Consider the following 15,181-nt stretch of genomic DNA (forward strand, 5'->3'; position numbering starts at 1 on the left):
AATGAGCAGGCAACTGAAGGGAAATTTTCTAGAGATGCTTCTTCACCAGCCAAGTTGTCCAACAAATTCACTAGTGCCAGTTTTACACACATTCAGATTAAACAAAACAAAACCCGAGATTTAATTTAGGTGCATTCATTTTGTTCACCATTTAACACAGTATAGGATTATCAGTTATTTCATCTACAGATATGTGTTGAAAGCAGCTAAAATTGATCTCTTTTGATTTATCTCTTGGGATCTGATACTCCTGTCTTGGATTTTAAAGAACATAGTATTTGATTTATAGAGAAGTACTTGCAGCAAAGGTGGAGTCAGAATCCAAACCTCAGGTAAAATGAGATAATAGTTATTAAATCTATGTCTAAATATTCTATATAAACTGAGATAGCCTTTGTCATAACTGGGAGGTTTTCCAATTCAGATTTGAGTTTCTTTGAGGAATAAAGTTTTGTGAAAATAAGCAGACGTGAATTATTACTCAACATTGCAAGCACAGGCAAGAACCAAGGGTGGAATTTGGTTTGTTTGTTTAGATTATCTGAAAACTTTGCTTTTATAAAGTATGGGTGTGAATGTGTTATTATATCTGTCTTTGAGAACAACTTGAGCCAGATGTTTTGAGTTGGGTAGCTTTTAAAGGATGTTAACTCTGGTTTTCCCAAGACCTTATTCAATGGCTACTGTGCCATCTTTTTATGTAGCCCCGCCTTCAAGAGAGAATAATTTCTTTGGGTACTGGCTCTTTGAATAGGGATCACTTAGCAGTGATATTTTATTGCTCCAATGGACAAATCCAAAGCACTACATTTTAGACTCTCTAACATTCTTTGCTCTGATGCTGGGAGGGATTAGGGGCAAGAGGAGAAGGGGACGACAGAGGATGAGATGGCTGGATGGCATCACTGACTCGATGGACGTTGAGTCTCAGTGAACTCCAGGAGTTGGTGATGGACAGGGAGGCCTGGCGTGCTGCGATTCATGGGGTTGCAAAGAGTCGGTCGGACACGACTGAGCAACTGATCTGATCTGATCTGAACATTTTACTCAAATATTTCAAAATTAGTTTCTTAAAATATATTAATTTTAGGATGATTACTGGAGAAGGAAATGGCAACCCACTTGAGTATTTTTGCCTGGGAAATCCCTTAGACAGAGGATCTGGGAGGTCTTTAAGTCCATGGGTTGCAAAAGAGTCAGACAAAACTTAATGACTAAACAACAACAAAAACAGGGTGATTACACTATGTTTAAGAAATTACCCATTAAAAAGCATTATCTCTTAAAACAAGACTTGAACTCATCACTTTGCTGTGTTTTTTGTTTAATCTTGGCAACTTCTTTCCTTCTCTGGGAGAACATTGGATTTACATTCAGAAGAGCTGGTTTGAACCTTGGTCCTATCAATTAGACGTGTAACTTTTGGCAATTTACATAATCTATAATAGCCTTATTTGTTTCTTCTGTAGATGGAGGAGATACTAATTCCCAGGGTGGTTATGATGCCAAGTGAGATAACCTATGTGAAAACCCTTTGCTGGGATCTATAAACATCAGTATAATGAACATGATGATATTGTGCCTAGTTTAATTGACATTTCATCCAATTAAGATCATCGCTATTTGGTAGCATTATGTCTAAATGTAATTTAGCTACTGTAGATGAGAATCATGTAGAAGAATGCTTTACATGCTTTTTTAAATGATGATTATGGGAGTCTTCCCTGTCTTTCGTATCACAGTGGGTGTCTAAAGGAAAAAGTTTCTGTTAAGATGGATGTTACTTTTTTTTCTTAAATTATTGATGCACAGATTTTGTTATAGCAATGATGATAATAGCCAACACTTAAATAGTGCTATGTGTGTGGCCAGTACAGTTTCTAGGACATTCTAAAACTAATCTATCCAGTCCTCCCTATAACCATGGGTAGTGGGTGCTTTTATTTCTGCCAGTGTAAATCTACTTCTGCTTTATTGACTATGCCAAAGTCTTTGACTGTGTGGATCACAGCAAACTGTGGAAAATTCTTCAAGAGATGGGAATACCAGACCACCTTACCTGCCTCCTGAGAAATTTGTATTTAGGTCAAGAAGCAACAGTTAGGACTGGACATGGAACAACAGACTGGTTCCAAATTGGGAAAGGAGTATGTCAAGGCTATATATTGTCACCCTGCTTATTTAAATTATATGCAGCACACATCATGAGAAATGCTGGGCTGGATGAAGCATAAGCTGGAATCAAGATTAATGGGAGAAATATCATTAACCTCAGATATGCAGATGACACCACCATGGCAGAAAGCGAAGAAGAACTAAAGAGCTTCTTGATGAAAGTGAAAGAGAAGAGTGAGAAAGCTGGCTTAAAAGTCAACATTCAAAAGACTAAGATCATGGCATCTGGTTCCATCACCTCATGGCAAATAGATGGGGAAACAATGGTAAAAGACTTTATTTTCTTGGGTTCCAAAATCACTGCAGATGGTGACTGCAGTCATGAAATTAAAAGACGCTTGCTCCTTGGAAGAAAAGCTATGACCAACCTAGACAGCATATTAAAAAGCAGAGACATTATTTTGCTAACAAAGGTCCATCTAGTCAAAACTATGTTTTTTCCAGTAGTCCTGTATGGATGTGAGAGTTGGACCATAAAGAAAGCTGAGCACTGAAGAACTGATGCTTTTGAACTGTGGTATTGGAGAAGACTCTTGAGAGTCCCTTGGACTGCAAGGAGGTCAAACCAGTCGATCCTAAAGGAAATCAGTCCTGAATATTCATTAGAAGGACTGATGCTGAAGCTGAAGCTGCAGTACTTTGGCCACCTGATGTAAAGAACTGACTCATTGGAAAAGACTCTGATGCTGGGAAAGATTGAAAGCAGGAGGAGAAGGGGACAACAGAGGATGAGACGGTTGGATGGCATCGCTGAGTCAATGGACATGAGTTTGAGCAAACTGCAGGAGTTGGTGATGGTCAGGGAAGCCTGGCATGCTTCAGTCCATGGGGTCACAGAGAGTCAGACATGACTGAGCTACTAAACTAAAAGTGGTGAAACTGAGGTACAGAGAGATTAACTTGTTCAAGGTCACGTGGTCAGTGTGGTGAGTCAGATTGACTTTTTTTTATATCTTTCATTAGCTCTCTAGAAGAATTTGTAAAAATAATGTAAAGGAAATCATGAACATTAGTTGGGTAAGGGATGTAGGGCATAGCATCTTATTATGGAAAAATAATGCTGCCTGCTTGCATGTTGGGATGACTCAGAGATTGTATCTTATTTTCCTTTCTTTTTTTCTTTTGTAATCTCCAGTGCCTTTTGCTGGATACTTTACTGTTAATCTACTAGGATTAGTTCTTGCTTCTGAGCCCAGGGTACAGTCACAGAAAGCTAAACATGTCAGAGAGATAGGCCCTCATCATCTCAGTCTCATGCCATGAGTGAGATCATTGGAAGAAATAGCCTCAAAACCCCATCCAAAGAGATATCTCAGATATGATGCACTCTTTTTTGGGGCTTAGATTTTGGTTGACAGTTTCATATACCACAGTCATTCTTTAATTTAGTCATGTGACTCATTTGTGTGTATGTGCCCTCAGTTGCTCAGTCGTGTCCAACTCTTTGCGTAACTCATTTATTTGTTCAGAAATTTAACAAATTTTATCAAAGGCCTCCCAGGTGGCAGGGGTGCTGTGAGGTCCTGAGGGGTCAGATGGTGACTATGACAGTACCAAACCTCTGCTTGTTGAGCCTAGAGAATAGTGGGAGATCCAGACAGTAAGCAAAATCATCTCACGCCAGGAATTCACCCAGCTGCTCTTAATCATGCTACAAGGAGAGGAGCATGGTGCTCCAGGAGTGGGTAAGAGAAGGCATTTGGCCAACATTTGATGATCATAGATCTTTTTCCCTGTCTATCCTCAGCTCTGTAAAAGGTGTTGGAGATTTATGGAGGAGGAGCTGGATGGAGAACAAGTTAGAAAGAATGGTTGTGGAGCCGTTTGGCAAAACCCCTGCATAACACAAGGTGGCCCCAGGGACAGGAAAAAAGAAAACTCTAACTTGAGCAATGTAACATTACACATCTAAATCCTGGAAGATATCACCACATCATAGAAGAATAAGTAATATTTACACTAACTACCATTTTTAAGAAAAGTTATTATATATTCATTCTACTCAACCCAGTAAAAGAGGGAAGAACACAGTAAGTTGAGAGTGAGTTCCATTAACATAATAGAAGTCTTTTATTCGGAGAAGGCAATGGCACCCCACTCCAGTACTCTTGCCTGGAAAATCCCATGGGTGGAGGAGCCTGGTAGGCTGCAGTCCATGGGGTCGCTAAAAGTCGGACACGACTGAGCGACTTCTTTCACTTTTCACTTTCATGCATTGGAGAAGGAAACGGCAACCCACTCCAGTGTTCTCGCCTGGAGAATCCCAGGAACGGGGGAGCCTGGTGGGCTGCCGTCTATGGGGTCGCACAGAGTTGGACACGACTGAAGCGACTTAGCAGCAGCAGCAGCAGTCTTTTATTGTTTGAAAGTGTATGTCATTAGTTATTTGACAGTTTATTTATCCAGAATGTTGAATAAATGAGACTGCTGCCTACATTTACATAAATGTTTAAAAGCAGCATGAATATTAATTTCAAAAGCATCACTAAATAGAAAGACAGTAGATCTTGGTTTCTGGTTCTAGCTGGTGACCGGACCCTAGGTAAATAATAATTGAGAAATAATTGATTGCTTTACTTTTCTTTCTACCTCTTAATCATTATCTGTCATTATACTATGGTTTGTATCTTTGGGTCCAAAGAAGTGTAAGAATCATTCAGACGGAGACTTTGTCTTTCCTGCTCGTGGTATATACTATTTAGAATAGCGCCTGTCATGTAGAAGACATTCAATAAATATTCACTGAGTGGATGAGTAAATGAGATAATCATAGAGGTATATAATTGCCAACTAAAATAAACAAGTGGAAGAAGTGAAAGTATTTTTCAAAACTATAAGTATTTCACACATGCAAGGTGATGCTGTGTATTTGCCAGATGATAATAAATTGTCAAATTTTTTTGTACTACTAGCTAGCTTTCTCTTTAAACATTTATTTCCTAAGTCTTTCTCTTCCAAGTTTTGTAATATTGCTCTGCATTTATGGTTCTGTAAAATCCCCTCCACCCTAGCTCAGTGGAGATTCTTAATCCTTTAAGATTAAAGTCAGTGAACCTTTGTGAAATCCAATGTTACCTCCTAAGGCTTCATGTATTCCCTGAAATTGTATGCCAGGTGCAGGGGCCTCTGTACATTTTACTGGAGAGAGTTTCCCTGACTTTTATCAGATTCTCAGGGTTTATGACCCTCCCCCAAGTTTAAAAAAATCATTGCTCTAAAATTTTGTATTTTTCTTTTACTTTTTGTTTCTCTCTTGGTTTTTCTTTTTTTCCTTGAGATGGTTTCATTTTCCTTTTAATGTTGATGATTATATTTTGCTATTTTAAAATGTTTGCTGCTTGATTGTCCCCAGAGTGTGGTATTCTTGGTTTATTGCACGCCTCTGATCCAGCCCTTCTCTCCGTCTCTCTTTTGTCTGGCCAACAGTATGGGCATGTGCCAACTGCAGGGTGGTCCTCTCCAACCCTTCCGGGACCTTTACTTCTCCGTGCTACCCGAATGACTACCCCAACAGCCAGGCTTGCATGTGGACCCTCCGAGCCCCCACGGGCTATATCATTCAGATAACATTTAATGACTTCGACATTGAAGAAGCTCCCAATTGCATTTATGACTCATTATCCCTTGATAATGGAGAGAGCCAGACGAAGTTTTGTGGAGCAACTGCCAAAGGCCTATCATTTAACTCAAGTGTGAATGAGATGCATGTGTCTTTTTCAAGTGACTTTAGCATCCAGAAGAAAGGTTTCAATGCCAGCTACGTCAGAGGTATGTAAACCAGAGGTGACGCCAAACCTCTGCTTTCATTTAGCAAGTTCAACAATAAACAAAAGGCCCAGAGGACAGTTATGCTCTTTTATGTGAATATGAATGATTAGGATTAGAATTTGAAGGCAGGCAGGAATCTATTCGTATTTTCTGAGCATTCTCATTAGCAATATAAATATGAATGATTAGGATTAGAATTTGAAGGCAGGCAGGAATCTATTCGTATTTTCTGAGCATTCTCATTAGCAATATAAATATGAATGATTAGGATTAGAATTTGAAGGCAGGCAGGAATCTATTCGTATTTTCTGAGCATTCTCATTAGCAATATAAATATGAATGATTAGGATTAGAATTTGAAGGCAGGCAGGAATCTATTCGTATTTTCTGAGCATTCTCATTAGCAATATAAATATGAATGATTAGGATTAGAATTTGAAGGCAGGCAGGAATCTATTCGTATTTTCTGAGCATTCTCATTAGCAATATAAATATGAATGATTAGGATTAGAATTTGAAGGCAGGCAGGAATCTATTCGTATTTTCTGAGCATTCTCATTAGCAATATATAGTTACCAGATTCAAAATCTGGTTGCAGGAGAGCTGAATTCTTTTCTAGTGCTTACATGCTGTTTGAAAGAATCTGTGAATATCCCACAGCTAATAATTGAATCTAATTCCAATATCTCTCCAGCAAACATTCAAAGTATTCTTATTTATAAATCATTTTATTTTAGGCTTTCAAGATGTTGCTCTTTTAAGGAATTATCCTGGAGAACAAATATAAGAAATAAACATATACATTAACATGTAAAATGAACTCTGTGTAACTGAAGCTAATAAATGGCATAGCCTGAGGAAAGCCCCTTGAAAATGTCTAATTGAAAGAAAGAAATACACTTTTATCAGACATATTTCCTAGGTTCTGGCACAGCAGAACATTGAAATTGAACCATTCTCTCCAGAACCTTTCTGTGCTTAAGGAAGACTCAAGTTTCAAGACTATGAGATTTAGTAATAATTTTTTTTTCCATCCTGAGCTGCCTAAATAGGCTTTATATATCAAAAAAAGAAACAAAAAGAAAGGCAGCACTATGGAAATGCCTGACCCTTCTATTACAATTGTGTTTTTATTAGACATCTTTATTTACTGTCTGTGATTGACATTAGATATATATGTGGTTAACTAAACATACATGCTTTAATTTTTCAAATAATGTTTTAAGATTATAAAATATTATGGGAAATTTGAAAATAATTACCTATACATCTGCTACCCAGCCATAACTACTAATAAAATGTTGATGGACATATTTCCTCCCAGCCTTTTTATTTTCACAATTCATATAGAATACTGGGTTTATACTATATCTTTTTGGGCAGGTAGTCGCCAAGTTGTGTCCGACTCTTTTGTGACTCTATGGACTGTAACCCACCAGGCTCCTCTGTTCATGGGATTTCCCAGGCAAGAATACTGGAGTGGGTTGACATTTCCTTCTCCAGGGGATCTTCTAACCCAGAGATTGAATATCCTTCCCATGCATTTGAATTCTTTACCACCCACCAGGGAAGCCCAAGTAGACCTGTATACTGCTTTATATTTAAGAAGTGAACTAAACAATCACGATTCATTAAACTCCATCATGGATTTTTGACCAGAATATTTACATTTAAAAGGATGTTTTTTTACTATAGAGCTATTCTTGGTGTGTAATAAAATATATTCAAACCAGCATTCATATGAAGCCAGTGTAAACAGCTACTTCTCTCTCAAGTCAGTACATAATGTTTACCAGTATCTATTGTATAAGCCCAGAGTGAAATCCATTGTATTACTTAATAATTCTATGTATGTCACAGAAGGACTAGGCTAATGCATTTTTATTTTAATTTTATTATGCACATAATAATAGTCATCTATATTAGTAATCAGTAATAGCTATATATAGCTTGGCACAGGTACTGCTCTAGCGCTTTGCAGGTATTACCTTATTAAATTCTCATTAACCACATATATAATTGGTGCCTTTCCCTTCATTTTATAGACATGGGGGCTAAGGCAGAATGACTTGGCCAAGGGAGATCCAATGTCTGCCCTTGAACCATTGCTCTGTATTGTCTCAGAAATTAGTTCACATGCCCAGAAGTCAAGGAAATGTATCCTTAAATGCCATTTTTATTTGTTTGTTTTTTTTACTAGACTCCTTCTACTCAATGGAATTGTCTTTGCCTTTGATCCCAAAATAGCCTGATATGGGGAAGACTAGTAAGATATGGGGTGTCCAAAGGGAAAGGGTAGCATAGGAGTGTTTGGGTAGAGTTAAAGGTGATGGTTAGTAAAAAATAGAACTATTAGCTATTATGTTTAATAATTATTTGAAAAGAAACATAGTTTTAAAAATCATAATGTATGAACTTTCCTGAAACCAGTAGTTTCCTTAATTTTTAAAATCTCCTTCAGTTCAGGGATTTAAAAAAAGAAAAAAAAAACAACCCATATCACTTTGGAAGCTATAACTGGAAGATTTAGGTGTGAGAGCCAACTGTGACTAGAGTTAAAATGCGTGGGGTTTCTTATTGGTATTGGTATTGGCATATGGTACTGGGTTGGCAATAGAGAGCAGTGGACAGAGAAAGGGGAGAGGGTGGTGCAAACGGTGGGTAAAAGCCAATTAGTAGAGAGGGTGGAGGTTGGAGGTCTCAGACATTTTACATCTCTTTAGTCCATGTCCGAAGTTAACATGCTTTATCTGTTACTGTGTTTTGTTCTAGTTGCCGTGTCCTTAAGGAATCAAAAGGTCATTTTACCCCAGTCGCTTGATTCTTACCAGGTATCTGTTGCAAAAAGTGTCTCTATTCCAGAGCTCAGAGCTTTCACACTCTGCTTTGAAGCAACCAAAATCGGCAAGGAAGACAGCGAATGGACAGCTTTCTCCTACTCAGATGCATCCTTCCCACAATTGCTCAGTTTCGGAAAGACCAAGAGTGGCTACTTTCTATCATTTTTTGGCTCAAAATGCTTACTAAACAGTGCTTTACCTGTGAAAGGTAAGGAAGATATTTTCACAGAAAGCTTCGAGCAGCTCTGCATTGCTTGGAGTAGCTCTTTGGGTTCCATTGGTGTAAATTTCAAAAGGAACTATGGAACAGTTTCATGCAATTCTTCCATTGGTAAAGTTATTCCCGGGAATGGGAAATTGTTGCTGGGCTCCAATCAACATGACATTGGCTCTCTCAAAGGGGACATTTATAACTTTAGACTTTGGAATTTTACCATCAGTTCCAAAATCCTCTCCAACCTCAGCTGCAGTGTGAAGGGGAATGTGGTGGACTGGCAAAATGACTTCTGGAATATCCCAACCCTAGCTCTGAAAGCTGAAAGCAACCTCAGCTGTGGTAAGTTTGTGGCATAGTCACTTTTTTTTTTTTCCCATTGTTCTGTGAATATGTTTGTCAACAAGAAATTATATAGACAGACATCTTTGTATATGATTGCAAGCCATACATATTCAACTAAAGCTTTCGGTCTTACTATTTTTAAGTTTTTCCTATGCCATAAAATATCACACAGTTTTCCCCAAGCATAAACAACAGTTACAATTATTGTGTCTTAGATAGAAATGTTAACCCCAGGACCAAAACAAAAGAAATTAACGTTACAGTTTTTAATCACAAAGATGGTATAGTGAAAAACTGATCTTTGTCATCCTGGAATGCAGTTTCCATTACATTACTTACACAACCATCACCTTAAAGAATGGTATGTATTTAGCCAATATCAGAACGGTCCATTTTATGGAAAATCTTGATAATCAGGAATTATCAATTTTCTTTTAACTTTTTTCCCCCACTTATTTGAAAATGAGCACTTGTTGTTTGTTTCAAATACTCTTCTCTTTTTGGTTGTTCTTCTAGAGACTCTAAATGCACTATTATTGTAAGTAGCCAACTGCAAAATATTTAGAGATACAATTCCATGTTATAAAAGTTAAATTAAGGAAGACTTCTATAAAGTACTCCCTATGTACATAAGTCAATGGAAGTCCTTATTTTACTCTAGGACTGAGTCACGTATAAAAAATAGAAGTTCATTATCAATTTTCAATGTCACAAGACTAAATCTAAAGTGTGGATAACATGTTCTTTAGTTGCAGAGTTAACTCTCAATAAAGGAGGGAAAGAAGGGGCCTAATATTCAAAGTCATCTGTAAGTGATTTTGCAGGGAATTCTATCACAACTTGATTCCCAATACTTTCAACAAAATAGGACCCACCATGAAGACCTGTGGAGAAGGCAGTGGCTCCCCACTCCAGTACTCTTGCCTGGAAAATCCCATGGGCAGAGGAGCCTGGTAGGCTGCAGTCATGGGGTTGCGAAGAGTTGGACATGACTGAGTGACTTCCCTTTCACTTTTCACTTTCATGCATTGGAGAAGAAAATGGCAACCCACTCCAGTGTTCTTGCCTGGAGAATCCCAGGGACGGGGGAGCCTGGTGGGCTACCATCTATGGGGTCGCACAGAGTCAGACACAACTGAAGCGACTTAGCAGCAGCAGCAGCAGCATGAAGACCTGAGGCCCCCTGTCCTATATCCTTGACCTATGTTTGCCCTTCCAGCCTGGGGAACTCCCGTCACCCACCTCCCTGTGTGGGCAGCCCATCTCTCGGTGTGGTCCACGGTGCTCCTGCAGATGGTGGGAGGTTGTTATGTGATGTCACTTGAGAGATGTTTCCTTGTGGGTTGTTGAAAAGAGGGTAAACCACAGCCCTGTTCCAGAAGGAGACTCTGGAACTTTGTAAGAGTTAACGGTGTGAACCAACATCCTCTCAGTCTGAGACTGGCTACAGAGGACAACCTTCAGGGACTCCTGAGAAGTCTTTCACTCAGCAGGAAATTGAGAAAAATCAAGTGTGTGGGGTGGTGAACGGTGAGGAGAGGGCAGTGGTACACTTCCTGCAGTCAAGGTGATTATCTTTAGGGCCCTGTTTTCATCATATCATTGGCCATTATTTAAAAATCATAGACTATTTAACATTTGCATTTCTATGAGTCAGTATTTGAGAATGATAACCATCAGAAGAAAATTAGGAAAAGAATTTGGCTATGTATATTAATAATTTCTAAATACTTAGATGATGCTTTAATATGTATTGTACTCTAGGTACTGTTTTAAGCACTTTACACATTGTAACTTATTCCTGCAACACAGATCCCATGATGTGAGTTTTATGATTAACCCCATTTTGCAGATGAGTAATTGAGGTACAAAGAGGTTAAGTAACTTCTCCAAGGTCATTTAATTAAGAAGTAGCCAAGTCAGAAATTGAAGCCAAAATGTTCAGTTTTAGAACCGTGTTTCCCTAAACTGTCTTTGAGAATAAGCAGAACTAGAAGACGAGATGTACTGCTAAAGTAGGCAAGCCAATTCTTGTCCAGATGAGGGGCACAGAGGCCCAGGAGCCATCTCTGGCTACAGAAAGCACTGCTGGCCAGAACACTAGCTTTCTCAGGTATTAGCATGGTATTTGTTTTAAACAAAATTAATAAGGGCCCCCCCCCACCACCACCTTTAGTGCTTAATACCTTATTATAATAAAATATGAGGAATCTAGTATACAAAATTCCTAAACTTCTCCTAAGAAATCCTCTAGGCCAGGCATTGGCAAATGAGAAGGGCCTATGGTAGGTCACTTGTTTTGTAAATGAAGTTTTATTGGAACATAGGTTTTGTATCACCTTGGGCTGCCTCTGTGCTCCAGTGCAGAGTAGACTGATTCTGAGAGGTGACCTGGCCCACCATCCTAAAGAAAATCTGCGAACCCCTGAAACTAGACCAAAAAAATCAAAGGGTCTCGTTTTCTGAAGCACACACCTTGTACAATACTGGGAAAGACCCGCTAGATCTCTTGAGCCAGAGATAACAGGCCAGTCAGTTAGAGCTCATTTAGCCCATAGACCTGAGTAGTGGCAACATTGATTTGTTTTCATTTATTTACATTTCCATGCAGTGCTTTTAAATAAGGATTGATTTTCAACTTTAAAAAACTAGATCCCACATAAAAATGAATTTTTGGATTCCCTGGTTTAAAAAAATATATGTACCTTATATGTTGGTCTGTCTGCCTGACCAACACAGCTGGAGCTAAATGGTGACGACCCCTTTGAAGGGACTTTCCAAGTCCTCTTGGCCCTTACCACCCCCCAGCCCTGTTTAGATTAGTTTCTGGCCCTGGGAGGTACTTATGTTTGGGAATCCCAATTAGGCCACTCCCTTCACTTTAAACAGGATAGGAAATCGAAGCTTAGAAAAAATAAGTGGCTGAGCCAGTTGGTAGGCTAAAATGCACATCTCCTGTCCTTTTGCCCAGGGTTTATATTTGGGAATTCTCATATTTTCTTTAACACAGTCTTTAAGACTCCCTTCCAAGCCTTATGATTATTGGAAGGCATCAGGTATATGCTTGTGGAGCTTAGCCATCGGTAAATTCTCAAAATGACTTCAAAGGAATAACACAAGCTTACAGAGTCAGTGTCTGAGTTCCTCTTCTTGACATTACACAGTGACTCTCAGAACCCCCGTTCCGTACATTCAAATATCCTGGACTGTGTTTCAGGAGTAATAACGGGGGAGGGAGTTTCCTGCTGCTTAATCATAAGCTTTGGGAGTTGAAGAACCCAAGTCACTTATTAACTGACAGGAAATACCTGTAACAAGAGATTATATCTAAGCTTGTTACTTAAGCAAAACTTGAATAAATGAAAAAATATGTGCTCTATTAACATTTTAACCTTTCCTTTTTTCCTGAACACCATGGCTTTCTGTTTATGGTAATGGTAATTTCCCCAAACTAATGATCAGTACAGTAGCCAATGGGAAAATAGAATTTCATGCCTAACATTCCATTGGCTTGACAATATCTGTTAAATATGAACTTTCATACCAGAATCAACTTGTGACAGAAAATGAATTGATTTTTCCAAAGGTCTCTTGCTAAGTAAATTTTAATATGGAAATAAGATGATGGAAATGAACTGACTCCTTTTAAAGCATCCTGCCTTTTGTTTCAGGTATTGACTATCCTGGCAATAAAATCAACATGTTATTAATAAGTTTTTAAATAATTTCATAGTTGTACCTTTATTTCCCATGCTGTTCTAAGCACAGTTAGGGAATATATCTAATTAAGAAATTTTCAGCAGGTTTTTTTTTTTTAATTGAAGTATGATGTACAGCAGGTTTTTTTTTTTTAAACATGGTTAATCTTGTCAGTCCTTTTCAGAAAGAAATGCTTTAGCAACAATTCTTTTTCTTTTTATATCATGATTATTTTCTTAAGACAATTTTATTAAATAGTACTGGGTTTATAACCTCGGTGGATAGATGGTTTCCCTAATGGACTCTTTAATTATAGGCTCAACCATTTGCTTGTGTTATGATTCAGGTTTGAAAGTGAAAGTGAAAGTCATGTCCAACTCTTTGCAACCCCATGGACTATACAGTCCATGGAATTGTCCAGGCCAGAATATTGGAGTGGGTAGCCTTTCCTTCCTCCAGGGGATCTTCCCAACCCAGGGATCAAACCCTGGTCTCCGGAATTATGGGCGGATTCTTTACCAGCTGAACCACAAGGGAAGCCCAAGAATACTGGTGTGGGTAGCCTATCCCTTCTCCAGTGGATCTTCCTGACCTAGGAATCAAACCAGGGTCTCCTGCATTGCAGACAGGATTCTTTACTAATTGAGCTATCAGAGAAGCCCATGATTCAGTTTTAGGTGGCTAACGTCCATCAATTTTCACAAAGAACAGACTGTGCCTTCTATACCAGTTTTATTTATTTTACTGATGACTGGACTTTCCTGAGGAGTGGTACTGTATAACTCAATGAATAGTTTAAGTTCAAACAAATTACATTTATTTAACAAGCATTTATTAATCACTTCCATTTATTAACCACTGTGAATGTAGAGATAAGATATAATTCACAACTGAGCGACTGATCTGATCTGATCTGATCCAACTTTGATGTTTTTCTTTTCTAGACATTTTTGGATTTGGATGGACTTTTGTTTTCCTCTCTGAAATTTTACACTTAATTACTAAGACTTCATCAGCTCTTGGATTCCTATCCTTTCATTTTCGATTGTTACAATTCTTTCCCTCAGAGCCATAAAACTCTGATTTCACATTTGGCTCCTTCCCTTCATTCCTAACAAATTATTGAGTGTAGTATTTTTAGGCGACTGAATTTTTTTTTTTTAAATAACAAAGATGAAATCACTTATTTTTACAAAGGACTTTATCCTTTGAAGATGCCCAAATTCTTTATGAGCATAAACAGCATCCAAAAATAATTTTAAATACATTTATGAAAAATTTGAATTCAATTTAGTAACAATTACAAAGAGGAAATTGAAAGGAATTAATATTTGTCTTACTAGTGCAACTCACATGAGAGTTTTAGCTTTGTCAACTATTGTTTGGATTGTCATTAAGTAGGGTGTGAGATGAAGTGATGGAACCAGATGCCATGATCTTAGTTTTCTGAATGTTGAGCTTTAAGCTAACTTTTTCACTCTCCTCTTTCACTTTCATCAAAAGGCTTTTGAGTTTCTCTTCACTTTCTGCCATAAGGGTGGTGTCATCTGCATATCTGAGGTTATTGGTTTTTCTCCTGGCAATCTTGATTTCAGCTTGTGCTTCTTCCAGCCCAGCGTTTCTCATGATGTATTCTGCATATAAGTTAAATAAGCATGATGACAATATACAGCCTTGATGTACTCCTTTTCCTATTTGGAACCAGTCTGTTGTTCCAGGTCCAGTTCTAACTGTTGCTTCCTGACCTGCATACAGATTTCTCAAGAGGCAGGTCAGGTGGTCTGGTATTCCCATCTCTTTCAGAATTTTCCATAGTTTATTGTGATCCACACAGTCAAAGGCTTTGGCATAGTCAATAAAGCAGAAATAGATGTTTTTCTGGAACTCTCTTGCTTTTTCGATGATCCAGAGGATGTTGGCAGTTTGATCTCTGGTTCCTCTGCCTTTGCTAAAACCAGTTTGAACATCTGGAGGTTCATGAAATAGATGGGAAAACAGTGGAAACAGTGTCAGACTTTATTTTGGGGGGCTCCAAAATCACTGCAGATGGTGATTGCAGCCATGAAATTAAAAGACGCTTACTCCTTGAAAGGAAAGTTATGACCAACCTAGACAGCATATTAAAAAGCAGAGATACTAC

The 15,181-nt window shown here is 38.3% G+C and overlaps 1 protein-coding gene across 4 annotated transcripts in view; it reads left to right on the forward strand.

Annotated features, from left to right (window-relative positions):
- GPR126 (G protein-coupled receptor 126) overlaps positions 1-15,181 on the forward strand; it is a 154,050-nt gene that overhangs the window by 66,383 nt on the left and 72,486 nt on the right. For all 4 annotated transcript variants that reach the window (XM_010851440.1, XM_010851443.1, XM_010851442.1 and 1 more), the window contains exons 3-4: positions 5,602-5,943; positions 8,716-9,339. In XM_010851440.1, coding sequence (XP_010849742.1) covers positions 5,602-5,943; positions 8,716-9,339 — 966 coding nt within the window. The remainder of the gene's footprint in view (positions 1-5,601; positions 5,944-8,715; positions 9,340-15,181) is intronic.

This window comes from Bison bison, unplaced genomic scaffold, assembly GCF_000754665.1.
Source record: "Bison bison bison isolate TAMUID 2011002044 unplaced genomic scaffold, Bison_UMD1.0 scf7180017864303, whole genome shotgun sequence".
In the NCBI taxonomy this organism is placed as follows: domain Eukaryota; kingdom Metazoa; phylum Chordata; class Mammalia; order Artiodactyla; family Bovidae; genus Bison; species Bison bison.